The 17139-nt window shown below is 42.9% G+C and overlaps 1 protein-coding gene across 1 annotated transcript; it reads right to left on the minus strand.

Annotated features, from left to right (window-relative positions):
* Nucleotides 1-163: 163 nt before the first annotated feature.
* On the minus strand, nt 164-17078 carry LOC118235004 (tumor necrosis factor ligand superfamily member 10-like). The gene is made up of 5 exons (XM_035431954.1): nt 16864-17078; nt 11273-11422; nt 4341-4377; nt 3894-3989; nt 164-763 (listed from the first exon to the last, which is right to left on the minus strand). The coding sequence occupies exons 1-5, from the start codon at nt 17056-17058 to the stop codon at nt 318-320; spliced, it is 924 nt and encodes a 307-aa protein (XP_035287845.1). The 5' UTR covers nt 17059-17078; the 3' UTR covers nt 164-317.
* Nucleotides 17079-17139: the final 61 nt, after the last annotated feature.

Below are 17139 nucleotides of genomic sequence, written 5' to 3' on the forward strand. Positions count from 1 at the left end.
CCTTTCACTCCGCCCTCTCCAAAGCTGCCCTATTCCCCCCCCCCCAAAGCAGTGGTATTACCCCACCCCCCCAAAAAGCAGTGCTGTTACCCCCCCTCCCTCTCTAAAGCAGTGCTGTTACCCCTCTCTAAAGTAGTGCCATTACCCCCCCCCCCCCCCCCCCCCCCCCCCCAAAAAAAAGAAAAGCTCCTGGCTCAGCAAGCTGTCTGTGCGCACATGTTCCATGGAGTGTGAGAGGTGGGGGGGGTATTTTGTGAGACAGGGATAAAATATGACTTTCAAAGTTCAAAGGACAGCCTGGTCCCCCCCACCAGGGGTCACAGGTCAAGCCGGAAAGCCCCGAAGTAGCTGGAGGAGTCGTCGGCGTGCACGGTGCTCGGCGAGGAGACCGAGATGAAGACCTCGTCCCCGGCGCGGAGCTGGAAGAGGCCGCCCTGGTAGACCGAGTGCAGGGCGTACTCCGCGTCCGGCGCCCAGCACTTGGTGCCCACGCCCTTCAGCAGCTGGATGGGCCGGGCGTAGGACGTCTTCTTGTACACGCACTGCACCAGCTGGTGGCTGCCGTGATCGCCCTCCCCGGGCGACGGGTAGCGGAAGTACACCTGGGAGTACAGGTAGTAGCGGCCGTCTCGGGGCACCCGCAGGCGCCCGTTGGACAGGCTCATGTTGTGCAGGTGGGCCCCAAAACTCTGGTTACCCCAGGATCGCAGCAGGTGACGGCACGACTGGTGCAGGTCTGGCTGGGGGGTGAAGAAAGCCGATCCTGAGAGAGACGGGAAGACGGGGAGAGGAGAAAGTGGGAGAGAGAAAGGAAGACAGGAGGAGGGGAGAAAGAGGGTGTTTTCAGTTTTAACAAAACCTTTAATGTACAATGCATACAGCCAATCTCATACTGTCAAGCCTCAGGTTAGCCCCTAAGGCCCCAAGTAGTAGAAGACCAGAACACAAAAAAACGTAAGAAAAACTAAACAGAACAAAGCAATACAATCAGTTACATCAAACCATTCATCAAATAGTCATCCTAGTATGCTGTTAAATACTAGTTCTCCTCCCTACAGACTACACACAGCCTCCCAATAGCACCATTTGCCCTGAAACACACCCAGGGCCTGCATTCTACTGCAGAACTCAAAGTCTATTGAAACTCTTCATTTGAACTGAGATTTATACATATCTATGATGTTGGCTGTAATCCCAGCATCTTCCCTCTTCTTCCTGCTGAGGTACACGGCCATCTTGGCCTGTCCCAGCAAAGAATTTACCATACAGCCCATGTTTTTTTGTAAGGGAGAGAGAGAGGGAGATGGGGGTGGAGAAAGAGGGAGACAGACAAATACGGGGGGAAAAGGAATGCGAGAGAGGGACAGTGAGGACCAGGGGAAGAGATATGGAAGTATGGAAGAAAAGGAGGAGAGAGTGAGGTACAGGGAAAAAATGGATAAAGAGACGATGAAAAGGTAGGAAGAAAGATGAGGGTAGAAGATGGAGAAGGTGCAGACAGGAATGTTGGGAGGGCAGGAGGGTGAGAGGTAGAGAGGGTTAACCAAACACAAGGCACATTCCTAAATCAAAATCACTATCACATGAAACCTCGCCTAACATCGCATAAACAAAACCTGCTGTGCTTTGTTTTTTTAAGGGATAGATTTCATGAATGTTTTTCATTTCCATCCTTCTGCTCTGCTGTATAGCATATAGCAGCATTAATATCATTTCATCAACAGGGAACTATCAGCTGGCTTAATGCCTGTACACTGCTGATAGTCTGTGCTAGCTGGGTGCTCTTCTCTGTCCTTGTAATCCCAATGGTGGAATGACCTTCTGCAATAAGACAAATTTGCTTTTTCCAAAAAATTTTTTTTTACAAAAGTCTAAAACCCCATCTTTTCAGCACACAGCAATATTCTGTTTTTAATTTTTTTTTTTAAATAACCCTTCACAGTTATTGAATCAGGCACCTTGGTGGTGGCACGTATGCGACTGCAGCTTTGCACGAATGCTCAGGGAATCTCATGCATGTCTATGGGTGTTAGCTAACCGTGTTTAAAGCATTTTTGTCAGTCACTCTGATGAAAAATTCCAAATTAGTAAATCGCAATTTTTCCTGCTCAATACTCTTCACATTTAGACATGCTCATAGCTAGCTAGTTAGGGGCTAGAATAAATACATTTTCCTACAATTTAATGTTCAAGTCAAACAATACATGTTGTGCTGCTTGTCGTAAAAGAAAAAACATAGTATTTAAAGGGTGCTTCTCAATACAGTTGTATGAATTGTATGTTATTTACTAAAACTGCAATTCATTGTCAACTGAGGTTGAAATGTGGGAGACGGCATGGGTAATCATCGAGAGACGACGGTGAATTTCAGTCTAGTCAAGCAAATCCAAGTTTAAAAGTTCTGGTTTGATTTATAGTATCCTTTGATTAAAACTGATGTTTGTGGTCAGGCCAGCCATAATGGGTTTTATTGACCACTGCTGTGGGCGCTTACATTTAAATTGGTTTTTCATGAGCCTTTGCAATCCCTGAAAGACTTGATTGAGCTGCTTGCAGGCATATACATGTTGGTTTATGCACAATGCCAAACAGTTTTTTTTCCATTGAATAACAAATAAAGAAAAGAAACAAAAGCATAAGCTTTTGTGACTACAATGACATCAGTGTTCTGTTTCTTCCACAGCATGCATTCTTCCTGACAATCTGGTTACAATGTAAGGGCGAGTTGTTAAATTGTTTAAAAGTCTGACGTAAGATCAGTGACAAAAAAGACACTTAACATGCAATCCATTTTCACTTGTCTAAAGCCATATGCTCGCTCACTCACACACAGAGACATACTGTGTAAGTACAATTCAACAGTACATATACGAGCACACATACTAGGGCTGTCAAAAAATATTCGAAGTTCGAAAACTATTCGAAAATCTTTTTTTTTTTTGAAGTTTGAACCTAAATTTGAACATTGGAATATTAGTTTTGGATCCCGCATGCGGCGAATCATGTTCATGCACGCAAAGTTAATTTCCTGTGCTAACGTTACTTCCTCTGTCAATAAAAAACGTTCTGCCCTGGATCCAGAGCAAGTGGATCGTCTGGTTTTCCTTGCCAATAACCTCCAGTGATACTTTCAGCTCCATGGACACCTAACGTTAATGGTCAGCTAGCCTCGTGAGCAAGTCTCTTTTTTCCACTTCATTCAACAGGTCTGGTCAGCTAACAATTTGGGCTAAATAATGTACCCATGGCAGGCTATGTTTCCTTTCTGTTCTGAAGATTTTGATAAAATTTGATGATTAAAGAAGTTAAACAAACTAAACAGAGTAAGTAATATATGTTGTTTTTGTGTTAGGAAATAAACAGGGATTTCCTATAAACAATCATTTCCCTATTATTGTGATTAATAAATGCAGAGTTGTGGCAAATTACATCCACGAGAAAGTGCTTTATTCATTTGCGCATTAGGCTATAGAAACTGCAGGGGGCTCATTTATAAAATGAACTTGCGTGCATACAGTCAAATCGAGTCATGTTGAAATTTTATAAATCACTACTTTGACGTGATTTTCTACGTACGCGCCACAAAGTTGATCTAAAATACATTTTATAAATGAGTTCCCAGATGTAACCTAGTATGAACGTTCACCAATGTCCTCTATTCTACTGCCCGTTTTTGGAAAATAACGCGCATGCCAGTTTAGAGGGAGCGTCACGTGCATACTGCGCCCGACAATGAGCAGCTTATTTTTGTGAATTATAGGCAAATGGTAGTCGAATACATTCGGACTCTAACTAATTACAAAAGCTAATATTCAAACTAAATTTCATGGCACTTTTGACAGCCTTAACACATACACACATTTAGTTACGCATGCATGCAGGCGCACACACACCTTGCAGACCGCTGTCCCGGAGTGTGAGATGGGCGGAGGGTCGTGGGGCCGCAGAGCTGGGACCGACGTGATCGGTGCGTGGTTGCGCTCGGGCCTCTATGGGGCACAGTGCAGGAAAATCAGTGACGTGGCACAGACACCCCAAAAACCTACTGCCCCATCGGCCTAACACCCCAAAAACTACCACAATACAGACCTGACATCCAAAACGTTCTACCCCATAGGCCTGTTACCCCAAATATTTCCAATCTCATAAATCACGTAGCCCACAGGCCAGATATCCCAAAAACCTACTCTCCCATATATTTCATACCCCAAATATCTATGTCCCACAGTGTGGATAGCAAGGTCCAAATAGTGTGTGTGAGGGGAGAGAGATCAAAAGAGCAAGAAAGACGTTGTGCAATGGACTGCCTTCTAGCTGTCGAGGCTATAAATGAGTCTTACCTTGAAATGTGTATTTGGAAATAATGTTCTCAGTCACCTGAAAAAGAAAACAGGCCCCCCTTAGTACTGGTGACAGGCGATGACAAGTGATGGCAGATGATGGCAGGTCACGGCCGGTAATGGCACGTAATGGCAAAATGATGGTGAGCGCAGAGGTTGGCTCCCTGACTCCCTGAAACCTCTCTTCCACTTCTCGTGAATATCCCACGGATTAGACAGGAAATCCTCCTCAAGGGTGTTCTTGTGCAGCCGAGAGCACACATCAGCCATTATGAGATCAGAGATAAGCTGTCTGAGACCTTGCCATACATAACCTTACACAGTGACACTACAGCCAAACACTCAAGAGCTCAGCAACCCCCAAACACAACCTCATTCTCTCTCCCGCTGCTACCAAGGCCCTGTGGGGGAAAGGTGTTTGATCAGCAGGCTCACCGTTCCCTATAGTGCTGTCCCCTGTCCCTCATTACAGTGCAGTAGTGTACAACCGAGAGTTTCCTTTACACTCATACTGTACAGTACTATGCAAAGGTCTTAGGCACTTGTAAAAAAAATGCTGTACAGCTAAGATGCTTTCAAAAATAATGAAATGAAAGGTTATAAATATCGAAAAAATAATAATAAATAATATAAAGAGCAGTAAATAGTTAAAAACTAAATAAAATCAATGTTTGGTGTGACCACCCTTCGCCTTTAAAACTACATCAGGTACACTGTCCGGCAGTTTTATAAGAAAAATTTGCTTGCTTCTGGCTCTCCAGGTAATCCCAGAGACGCTTGATCAAGTTTTTATCTGAAAAGTAGTCTATTACTTTAAATATTACTTTATTTAACAACATACAAAAATTGTATCTGTAAAATTTCATTTTTTGGAAAATTCATGCTTGGAAATCTCAAACTTGCTCTTTTCTACTGACACACTAATGCAGAAAACAAAAAATAAACATCTAAGACCAAATATATACTATATATTTTATTTAAAAATAATTTTATTTTTATTTAATCTAGGGTGCCTAAGACTTTTGCACAGTACTGTATGTGCTGAGCCAATCCTTTACACTGATATATGCTGAGCTGATCCTTTACACTGATATGTGCTGAGCTGATTCTTTACACTCATATACGCTGAGTTGATCTTTTAAACTGATATATACTGAGCTGATCCTTTCGCTAATATGTGCTGAGCTGATCCTTTACACTGATATATGCTGAGCTGATCCTTTACACTGATATATGCTGAGATGATCCTTAACACTGATATGTGCTGAGCTGATTCTTTACACTGATATATGCTGAGCTAGTCCTTTACACTGATATATGCTGAGCTGATCGTTCTCTCGCGTCAGGCAAGGCAGACGCTTCTGATTGGCCAGCGCCTGTAGCACATGCAGAATCAAGCAAATGTCTCCAATAATCAGATGGATGTCCATCTCTCTGTTCAGCTTCGTCGTTTGAACATTAAAAAGACACAATTGCAGCCTTTTGTTGCTGTGAAATTGCACATGTTCAAATTGTAAATTCAGTATGAATTCTGCCATATTTTAGACAATATAAATACTGAGGCCCATGAATGTCCACCACAGACTCTCATAAAATTCTAACTTACTCTCACTTTGCAATGAGATGATTTCTTTAACATGACATGACAGGGAAAGTAGTTTAACATTTCTGTTTTATTCGATGGCTCCCCCTGGAGATGGTATGTGCAGATGTCTTTTACGCTGGCTTTGATGAGACGCACGCCTACACTGTGGACTTTCTTCACCTTAGCTTTGTGCTCACTAACTCTGCATAGTGCTTTTTTCCCTGAATGGAAGTAAAATTTGATCATTTGTAAATCCAGGGTTGTTGATGTAAGCGATGTGCATGTATGGAATATAGAATATTGGAATACCTGAATATTTATCTGTACAACACAATTAGTAATAATATGTGTAATTATAAATATTAAATTATGCTAAGTTACAACGCAACTTTCACCAACTTATTTCACAGATTCAATGTATTCCAATGCTATCCATGTTTTTGTGTATTCCCTCAAGCAAACTGCACCCATGTTTCTTCATTGCATTGAACAACTGCACAGCTTTATGAATATCGAGACTATGCACTTCTGACTGATTTCCTTTCAGATTCACCTGCCACCTAGTGCATTTGCCCGGACTGCTGAACTACTGAACCATACATGGACACTTTTACCAGGCTCTCAACTACACAGCCAAAATCATCTACCCCTATGTACAGAGAAATGGCGCAGAGAAAGTGTTTGTGGGGGCAGACTATGTATTAGTCGAAAGAAAAGAGTGCAAGCACAGGAACGGGTGCTTAGAGACAGCAACTTAGAGACAGTGACTTGAGACAGTGACCTACAGACAGCCACTCAGAGACAGCGACTTGGTGACAATGACCTGGAGACAGCGACTTGGAGACAGTGACTGCTCAACTCCTCTGGATCCGTACGCTTGCTGACTGTGGTTCATTCTCTCCAAACTCCAGGCTTGGCTGGCCTCTGGGCATCCTTCCCAGTCACAACCCGAACTCGGAGCAATAAGGCCGGCTTCGCGTGCCACACACGGGGGGGCTTTCCGAAGCTGTGTGTGCTGTACGTTGCCAACTTCATGAACCCCCCCTGCACACAGGCCCTGAACACCGAGCCGTGTGGAGGGGTGTCTTGAAACAAGCCAATGAGAAAAGCTGAGCACAAAATCCCCCACTTCCCTCCCCCCACCTTCTCTTCTTTTGGTCGAGTTTTTGAACAGATGGCACTGCTGCATTTCTCTGATCGATACTGTGTTTCTCAATGCGATAAAGCGTGCGACAGCATGAAAGGGATGCCTTTCCAGTAAATTAGGACACAATGGAAAAAGAATCCGGATTCAATGCCATTTCATAAGTTTTAACATCTTGCTGGAGGAGTCCGTCCTCCTGAGACGGACGGAGAATCTCCTGTCAGTCTGCTGCCCTCAGGCGCACTCGCGCACACGGACATGCGTGCGCAGTCACACACGTACACACGCACGTGCACCATTGCGCACAGCGGCCTTAACACTTAACACACACACACGCCAACAGAGCCAGAAACGGACCCTCGCCTGGGGAGGGAGAAGCCGCAGCTGTCCCAGAAACCCCCCAGCCCCAAACACCCCCGCCGGGGGCGCTGGGGTATCACACCAACGCCTTCCCGGGGTCATTCCCTCCCCTCTCAATCAGAAGGGGAAAAAAACACGCAGATGAAGACCAGATGTGTGGCGAGGAGTCTGAGTACGAGGCACGCAGATGAAGACCATATGTGCGGCCAGGGATCCGAATACGTAGCATTAATGCTGCGTCCTGTATTTTCTCCTTTTGCAGTAATAACTACCAGGTGTTCTGCCTGTGCTTTTACCCAGAGACCCGGAGCTCAGCCGCTAAGTGAAGCAGGCCTACACTGATCACTTTTGGCACTTTTTTTTTTTTTCACAGCCTATCCCTGACCCGACCCGACCCGACCCGACCGTTTTAGGTAATGGGAAGAGCGCTGAGTGAATCTGCTGTCCTAGAAACAGGTGCTCAAAGCCATGGTAATGTAGACCCAATGGTCATGGCTCTCGCACTGCCTGGCATAGACATCAGTTTGTGGGCGGCCAGGGGGTTGGGGGGGGAGTGGACAGGGAAGAGATGTCTCCCCAGGCCATTGTGCATCAGCCCACGCACAAGCAAGTCAAACATCTTACAGACAGGTACACATCATGCCTAGATGCTTGTACAAAATGCCTGACTTTGTGACCTCTGTGTCATGTGACCACTGTTTTGCCCATTATGCTCAAGGCATCTCTGCAGGTTCTTGAATCTCAAAAATTAGAAGGTATAACCAATTCTAGTCACCTGGAAGTGTGGTAGAAAACCATTGCACATCTAGTGCATAAATATGGATTCCAAGAGCTTCTGTTCAAGCAGAGTGCATGTTTTTCCTCTGCACGGAACTTTGTAAATAAATAACATGAAGTGTTCGCCTCCAAGCAAAATGGATGTTTTTGGCAAATAATCTCAATAATCTTGATTTCTAACTGAATAATAAAACTATTGCTTGCCCTATGAAGTTGAATGTGATCGAACAAGAAATGAAGCTAACCATTTTTAATGGAAGGGTTTAATAAATAAAATTAAACAAATAAATAAATAAAATTTACAGGGTAATAAAATAATACTGTCTAATGTATAAATACTTTCAATCAAGTTGCCAAAAAAACTTGTTGCTTACTACTACCCCAAAAAAGCAAAACACAGTTCTTTCAGCCAACTCAAGAATTTCTCAAAGCTGTAAGGATTTCTGACACCATAACCAAGTTGGCACTCTCCCATTGGATCCGGTTGCGAAACACTCTAACACAGAAACAGACCAGGCAAAATAAAATGGTACAATAATGCGTTTAGATGAACACTGGAACAACTCTCAAAACCTTCCATGTCTAGCCTGAATGGTGGGATGACATTTATCCATTGTAGTGAATTCTGTTTATGCAGAGAAAAGCCTTTCTTCACATGAACACATTTTCAGAGCACAACAACACATGAAATCATTACATTACATTACATTACATTACAGGCATTTGGCAGACGCTCTTATCCAGAGCGACGTACAACAAAGTGTATAACCATAACCAGGAACAAGTATGACGAAACCCCTAGAGAGAAGTACCGGTCCAAGTACAGGGAACAACCGCATAGTTCAACCTGGACCCTGGTGGTTAAACTGATTAACACTAACAACGAGAACGGCAACAACGCAATCTATGGAAAAATAAAAATAAATAAAAATACAAGTAGTCGTTAAGACTGGCACATCAACTAAGTCACCTATTAAACAGCTGCCTAGTTACAACCCTAAGTTTAGTCATTTACAGGGGGGGAAGGGATGGGGAGAGGTGCAGCCTGAAGAGGTGGGTCTTCAGTCGTCGTTTGAAATGGGTCACAGTCTCAGCTGTTCTGACCTCCACAGGGAGGTCATTCCACCATCGTGGGGCCAGAACAGAGAGGAGACGTGTTCTGGAAGTGCAGGTGCGAAGAGGGGGAGGTGCTAGGCGTCCTGAGGTAGCAGAACGGAGGGATCTGGCTGGCATGTAGGGTTTGAATATCTTGTGAAGGTATGCTGGGGCTGATCCCTTGACTGCCTGGTATGCTAGAACCAATGTTTTGAATTTGATGCGAGCTATAACAGGCAGCCAGTGGAGGGTAGTGAGCAGGGGAGTTACGTGGGAGTGTCTGGGGAGGTTGAAGACCAGACGAGCCGCAGCATTCTGAATGAGCTGCAGGGGTCTGGTGGCAGATGCCGGTAGTCCAGCCAGAAGAGAGTTGCAGTAGTCCAGGCGGGATAGAACCATTGCTTGGACCAGGAGCTGGGTTGAGTAGGTGGTGAGAAAGGGGCGGATTCTGCGGATATTGTATAGGAAAAATCTGCATGCCCGGGTTACTGCTGCAATGTTGTTGGAGAGGGACAGCCTGTTGTCCATCATCACTCATGAAAGATGAAAGTGAACCAACTGAAAATGAATAAATTAAACAACAAACTAAACTATACACCCTTTGCAGAACTACCTTTGGAATGCACTTATTGCACGTCACTTTGGATAAAACCGTATGCAAAATAAATGTAGTGTGTGCAACTACATGCATGCTGTGGGAGATCCAAGGGGTGTGCAGCTGGAGGAACGTCCACTGAAAGCCCAAAGCCCTGCCCAAAGATAACACAGCTCTTCTTTCCGGGTCATGAGGTCAGCCTGGCTGTACACACTCACCAGCGACTGAACGTGATCGGCTTGTTAAGGAGAGAACTTAGACGCTGAAAACTCAGCAGAAGTTTTCTGTGTTTGGCGGTTCTTGTATGGTCACTCTACGCTATTCAGCTGCGTACCCTGCTGCCCTACATATAGTGAAGAACGTGAGCAGCGATGTAAGTGCATGATTGTACGGTGTAGATAGCCAACACAACATGGCATGCAGACTAACTGGATGTCAGATCCTTGCTTTTGCTCAGGCCTGAAAAAATGAGCTAAAGAAACTCCTTCTGAGAAAACAGTGGGACCTGATTGGAGACTTTCTCAAGAAGTCCAGTTCATCTCCAAAAACAGGAGATGGACCAAGGCTCAAATGTGCAGAGGGTGGCCCTGAACACCATGACTGATGAGGTCGGGAAAGTGCACCAGGATGCCTGGCAAGATGAGCTGAACCAGCTGAGCAGGGCAGAGCTTCCCGTTGCACTGGATGCGTGGAGATTGGACACATCCTGCCTGTGTTCAGCAAGAGACGCGGTCATGCTGGGCATAGAAGGGGCTCCAGGTAAGTTCAAGGAGAAAAGTGAAGATGAAATGAAGCAGCTCTTCGAAAACCCACAACAGACTAAATGATAAAGACTGATGGAGGGTAAGGCCGTGGGACCTGCACGTGTCATAAGAGGCACTTGATGACGAACATGAACATCTGAGGGAAACTGAAGAACTGACAGTGAGAATGGAGGAACTGCAAGTACATTACTAGTGAGTGCAGGGTAAGTTACCAAAAACGCTCGTTTAAAGCTTTGTAGATGCTCTGAGAGTAGCTTACGCCAACCCAACGCGCCACACGCTATCCAGCTGGATATTTCCATACGCAGTCCAAGTTAAGAGCCTTTCTCTTCAATGTCCCACCTATGCCACGGAACCTGAAAACCTGGCTATAAAGCTCCTGCACTACAAAGACAGATAACAACAATAACCTAAAATAAGACAGAATGTTTCCAGTTATAGTTTAAGTATTGGTATTAGTCCGGCTGGTATCTTTATTATGAGAAAGAAAAATCAAGCAATGAGTTTTAAGGTAGCTTCACTAACATTACTAACAAGTAGCAATAGAGGTGGGAAGGGAGCTGGGCACAGACTAACCCATGTGTGAGATAGAACTGCACTATTTGTACCCACCTTGGATATGTAGGCCTTGATCCCCTCTGCCAGTTTTACGCAGGGCTCCCCAAACAGCTGGGCCAGGTTCGGGGGGATCTCCTGATCCTTGTCCAGGGCATTCAGCAGGCCCAGGCACCGGAGCTCCTCTGTCACCTCCTGTGCCTTCACCTGCAGGCCATAAAGCAAAGAGCTCTTATAGCTGTGCCAAAATGTAGTAACATAGCAGAAAACTCAATAAATACAGACCTGGTCCCCCCCCCCCAACCAGACCAAAATAAATAAAAAAGTATGTTATAAAGGTGCAGAGAAACTTGTATGTGTCACTCAAGAAACTGTTACCATTCCAGAATATCATTATGTTTATTGATGATGAAGCACCAATGTTTCTGCAAAAACTGGTACTTGGTTAGGGGGAATCCCCTGATGTGTGTCACCAATGCTTCTAGGTAAAAGCTATGTTTGTCTCTTTCTTCATTAACACAAAGGAACTCACAGCTCATACTGTGAGCTATTTCTATTTCCTTTTCCGGAAGGACAAAAAAATGTGTCCATGTTTCATTGTTATTTTCTGTGTCCTCAATTTGTCCCGAGGTTGCAAAGTTTATTACAGAACGAAAGTAGCATTCAGCAGAGCCTGACTAGTGAGGTTTATTTGCCACTAATGTTTATGCAAGGGCAGTGAATAACACTGCTGTTTTTTTCAGTTATTTGGCAGATAGCGTAAAACCGAAAGAGAAAAACATTCCCAGGAGCAGATGACCGCTCTGTTTGATGAGAAAGACAGCAGACTTAAATGTTTTCATGCAAGTGTTGCATGAAAGTCATGCTGTTGGACTGCAGTCATTCTGGGCAAATTAAAGCACTACACATCTGATATCAGCCTCTGGCAGGCTAACACAGACACCCTCCCATCTAAACTTAGCTCCTAATCGTGGCCCGTATTTAAACAAGGTTTGAGGCCTCTACTTTAGTTACAGCGCAAGTATAACGTATAGCGAGCTAATAATAGCACTCCACGCCGATTCAGAATCATGCTCCTCTCATTCTCTGACTGTCTGTGATTTATCTGTCCTTGATAGGGGAAATCAGATCCTTCTAATGTCCATATACCTCCAGTTCCAAAAAAAATCTAACTTCAGTTCTTTAAAAAAAACTTTTATTATGGTATTTCCCTTTATTTACAGGTAAGTCAGCTCAGGACTCCTTTCTCATTCGCAGTGATGACCCGGACCATAAATGCAGACAGGTACAGCAAAAGATTTGTAGCTAATATGCTGTAAGGTAGGATGATCCAGATGTTGAGAGTTAAGTTTGGAAATTTTTTTGCCAGAAGTCATGGGATCCTTCCTGGCCATAACACAACAAAGGAGAATGTGAGGGAAAGTCATGATGCGTTTTTGGTTTATATAGCCCCTTGCCAGTTTACACAAAGTAAGGCACTTTCAGTGGTTCTGCAACCAAACTGGAGACATGGCTAGATCAACTCCTTTTCCATTTAAATCCTACTATTCAGCCAAAGGTCTTTCTGCTTCAGAATAACACGACCAGCCCCTTTATATGTCACATATTCAGTTTTAGTGGATTAAAACACAGTTTCACTGTGGATGCACAGTGATTAAACATGGGGTGATTACTCTGTACGGACCTGCCCAGAGACTGCAGGTTGAAAGATTTGCTCAGGTGTGGGGAGAGGTACGTGGGTGGGGCTATGGGTGGAGGTTTGGAGATGGGGTTTGGGGAAAGGTGTATGGAATGGGCTAGAAGATGCAGTGTTTGGGGATGATTTTTGGGCATAGATTTGGGGGTTGGGCCTAGGGAGGAGGTATGGAGCTTACGGGGATAGACAGGGTTCGAACAGGGAGGGATCAAGGGGCATCTGGAAAGATTAAGGAAGACATTAATATTGTGGTGCAAATTTTTAGCAAAATATCATCCTCTGTTTTGCTATTTTCTTTTCTTCAGTCATTACATTCTCTTTTTTTTATTAGTAACATTATCATCCATCATCCATGGTCTATTTTTGTTACTTTTGTTTTTTCCCCTAACTTATCTGAATTTTTTTTTATGTTTTAGTGAAGACATGAAGTCAAATAATATTGAATAAATAAATAAATAAATAAATAAATAAATAATAGGCAATTTGCTCACAATGGATCTCTGGTACCTCACACTGTATCCTTACAGTTGTACACTGTCCCTGCAAAATAAATCAAACAAAAGACTGTGTAAAGCGCTCCAGAACTCTGTGTGGTATCAGAAGAAAGAGACTGCATATTTTGGGTTGCCTTGGCACCCTGGTTACCATGACACCACAGCTATTTTGTTTAGGTGGACAGCCAGTGTTCACAAGCACAGGAGATGAAAGACGGCCGGGTTTTTGAGTGCTTCGGCATCACCCGAGGGACATAAAAAGAGGGGACCGCCCACCTTGTTTAACAATAGATTAAGGATGGACAAGTGGACTTTCACTCTGCAGCGAGGGCTAATAAGGCCAGAATGACAGACAGGAGAAGGGGGGGGGGGGGGGGGTTGAGGCAAGGTAGAGGTGGGAGGCATTCCCTCTGTACTTTAAGGGCTTACTATTCCTTCAGTAAGAAAATAAACATACACACCCCAAAAACTTCCTGGTGTAAATTAGGTATGCTAATCCAGAAGGAATGTAACCATTCAGCCATGTAACGATTAACGTGGTGACCCGTGGGCCCTTGTCAGAACACCCTCCCCTCAGTCCAAAGGTACCCAGCATGTTCCTGATTCCTAAGGACTTCTCAAGCTAAATGCCCAACCTGTGACACAATGAAAAATGCTATGGTACAAACTGTAAACACATTTGACCTCTCTGCAACTGCCTGTTCTGGTACTGTTTAAAGTGGATGCATTTGAACAGTTTATCTAACTCTAAAAGAAACTAGTACCCATTCCCAACATATGTAGGCTACATACATTGCACTAATTTTGATATTTAAAAAAAAAATGTAAACAGAATGGCTTATGCATCTCTGTGTCTACAAATATTTTCAGTGTTGCCTTTCTCTATTGATGTTCTAAAGTTTTATATTTGACAGCGAGCGCACACTGGATCTTACTTCATTATTGTGTGACTCGCCGGATCTGCGTCCAAACTGCTGAGCTCGCTGGCTCTGCTGAAATGAACGCCAATTTAAGCAAACCCAAAGGATGTCAATCACGCTCCAGAGGGTCCAAAGAAGAGAGGTAACAATAGTTTTATTAATAAACTAATTTGACTAACAGCAACAGCCAGATTCGATGGTGACGTTCATTAATTTTATGAATACAGATAAATATTTAAAAGATTTCTCAGATTGGTGTTTTAGAGTCACTTATTTAGAAATGAGAAAATTTAAACTGTGGGATTCATTTTCTTAAACTGCATTATACTGCCTAACACATGATGAAGTCAACTTATTTCGACAGCTTCCCTGCATATTGTCTACAGGTTCCAATAACATAACATCACTGTGTAATGTCGTCGTTGTAGATTGTGTTTTTAAAGAGTGTTTCTTATTTCATTCTCAAACTCAATTGCGCAGTTTTATTTTATTTTGCATAGCGAGTCTGGGGTCCGCCGACTGGCTTGCAGCTGATAATTTATCAGGTCTATATAAGCACGTGGATAAGGAAGTGCATTACGCTTGCGCCAAAGAATGTAGCTGACATTGGGATGTGGTCATAATTGTTTGTTCCTACGTTTACCTGCATGTGCAAATCCACAGCGACCACAAAAAAAAAAAAAAAATTAACTGACGGACGAATGTTTGTCTGCTCCATTCATTTTCGCCTTCGGTCTCTACCCGCTTCTGTGTGGTCTAGAATGTATTGCGTTTATTCAAATAATCTACAAGTGGACAGTCTGTGTTTAGGAAAGACAGCTAGGCCACAACAGTAAAATTTCAATAGCTCCAGCATGGATGTTGAAAGTGTAGGCCTATTGTCTGCTCTCGAAAAGTTACAAGACCCACGAAAAAGAATGAACTGACAGATTGAGGTTACACTAAATCGGCTGGCAACGTCGGCATAATTTAACAAAGACAAAAATCCATTCTTCGACCCCTCATTCATTTAAGTTTAAGTCTCGTAAGCCCAAAAATTCAATAAAAAGCGCTTAAAATCACTGTTGGCTTGAAATCATGGACTATTCTCAACGATCTATGTCAGCTCTGAGATTTCGGACTCATCTGAACATGATTAATCACCATACATTCGTTAAAGCCTACTTTGGGTGACAGGGGTGACTGGTACAGACTAGAAGCCAATCTGCATACTCTTTCGCTTTAAATGTTTAAAAAGATTGTCATTTTAATTTCCTCTTTCGATACGGTCACACAACAGGTTACACCGAGGGCAGCAGTCTACACTGGACATGCGTTTTGACAAACCGCCACCTGAACTTGAGGAAAGAGATGTATGTTTGAAAGAAAATTAATGTTTCTTACTAGGCCTATATTATTTATACGTAAAATAAGTTTGCTGTTTCAAAATCTGTGGAAAGGGATAATGTGTTTTTGGTCTAATACACTAGAATTACCATAGCATATATTGAACCATACAGAGCGAACGTTTACAGAAAGCCAGTTTCTCACGCAAATGCCTATTTTGACCTAATTTACACCTGATGCTTTCACAAAAATTTAAAATAACACAGGTGCAATGCGACACAAACAGCTGAGAGCGTATGGCAGGACATGCAAATCATTAGTAGTGCAAAAAAAGAAGTTCTTACTGTCCGCTCTGCAATCCCACAAACAGATCAGTAAACAGCCTAGGCGGTAGAACATCGCGATTATTCCAGAGGGAAAAGCCTCTGCATAAACTGATATGTAAGTGACGTGTCGACACCTTGAAAATACGCAAATTGGCTACATGCGGACTCAACTGTAACCGAACGCTCGAGGCAACTACATATCTATCGCCTAGCAAAACCATTTTAAATCAGTTTTAACAGTAATGAGTCAAATTGGGACTGAATGTCTTCAACTCTTTAAATGTCTTCTAGTTAAAAGTAAAATCACATCGCATATTCCAACGCAGAAAATTTAAAAGATGCACATTAGTAAACACAAAAGCGAAAAAAATAAGAAAAATCTCATTTAAAAACAGCCTACATTTGAACATACGAGATATATATACATATATATATATATATATATATATATATATATATATATATATATTTTTTTTTTTTTTAGTTAAGAAAACAAAAAGAGATTCATGCCCATATAGAGAACAATAGGTAGTCTACCCTATGCAATGTAGGTAAAATAGCCACCAAAATAATGCTCACTATTTTGGTATGCAGACGACAGTCTGTCAAATTCAATAATAAATGATTAGGTGAGCAATACAACTTTGCTGAGTTAGTTTACTCATTTTAAGTAGGTCTTGTAACATTTCAGAATGAACTACATCTTTAAATTTGTTCTAGGGTACATAAACGCAGCTGGAGCAACGGTAGCCTAGGCTAAGTCTAAAAAAGAAAGATCTTTAAAAAAAGTTACTTTAGTTATTATATAAAGTTATTTAGGCTACGTCTGACAATATGGCATACATTTGATAATTTCCCCATACATATTTTCATTCGTTTATCTTACCTGAGATATTGAAATATTTAGGTAGACGAAGAGTCCAGTGGTCGAAGCGATTTGCAGTACGACCACGGCGATAACCACCATAGCTACGCACAACTTGGACGGAGCATCTCGCCGATTGTTCGTTGAAACCATCATGTAAGAGGAAGATTCACTACTGACGGATCTGAAATATTCTTGGCTTGTCTGAGTTTCCATTGCATTCCTATCTAATGAGAAAAAACAACGAAGTGGGGGGAACTAATAGGCATATACATGAGCAAATAAAAGCTGTCCTCA

This window comes from Anguilla anguilla, chromosome 9, assembly GCF_013347855.1.
Source record: "Anguilla anguilla isolate fAngAng1 chromosome 9, fAngAng1.pri, whole genome shotgun sequence".
Taxonomy (NCBI): Eukaryota; Metazoa; Chordata; class Actinopteri; order Anguilliformes; family Anguillidae; genus Anguilla; species Anguilla anguilla.

What these genes read in the sequence shown, in the direction of transcription:
- LOC118235004 (XM_035431954.1), bottom strand. Translation starts at nt 17,058, where the DNA reads ATGGAAACTCAGACAAGCCAAGAATATTTCAGATCCGTCAGTAGTGAA. An exon ending in TAAATATTTCAATATCTCAG is followed by an intron (nt 11,423 to 16,863) that starts GTAAGATAAACG and finishes TATGGCCTGCAG; the next exon opens with GTGAAGGCACAGGAGGTGAC. An exon ending in TCAAGGCCTACATATCCAAG is followed by an intron (nt 4,378 to 11,272) that starts GTGGGTACAAAT and finishes TTTCTTTTTCAG; the next exon opens with GTGACTGAGAACATTATTTC.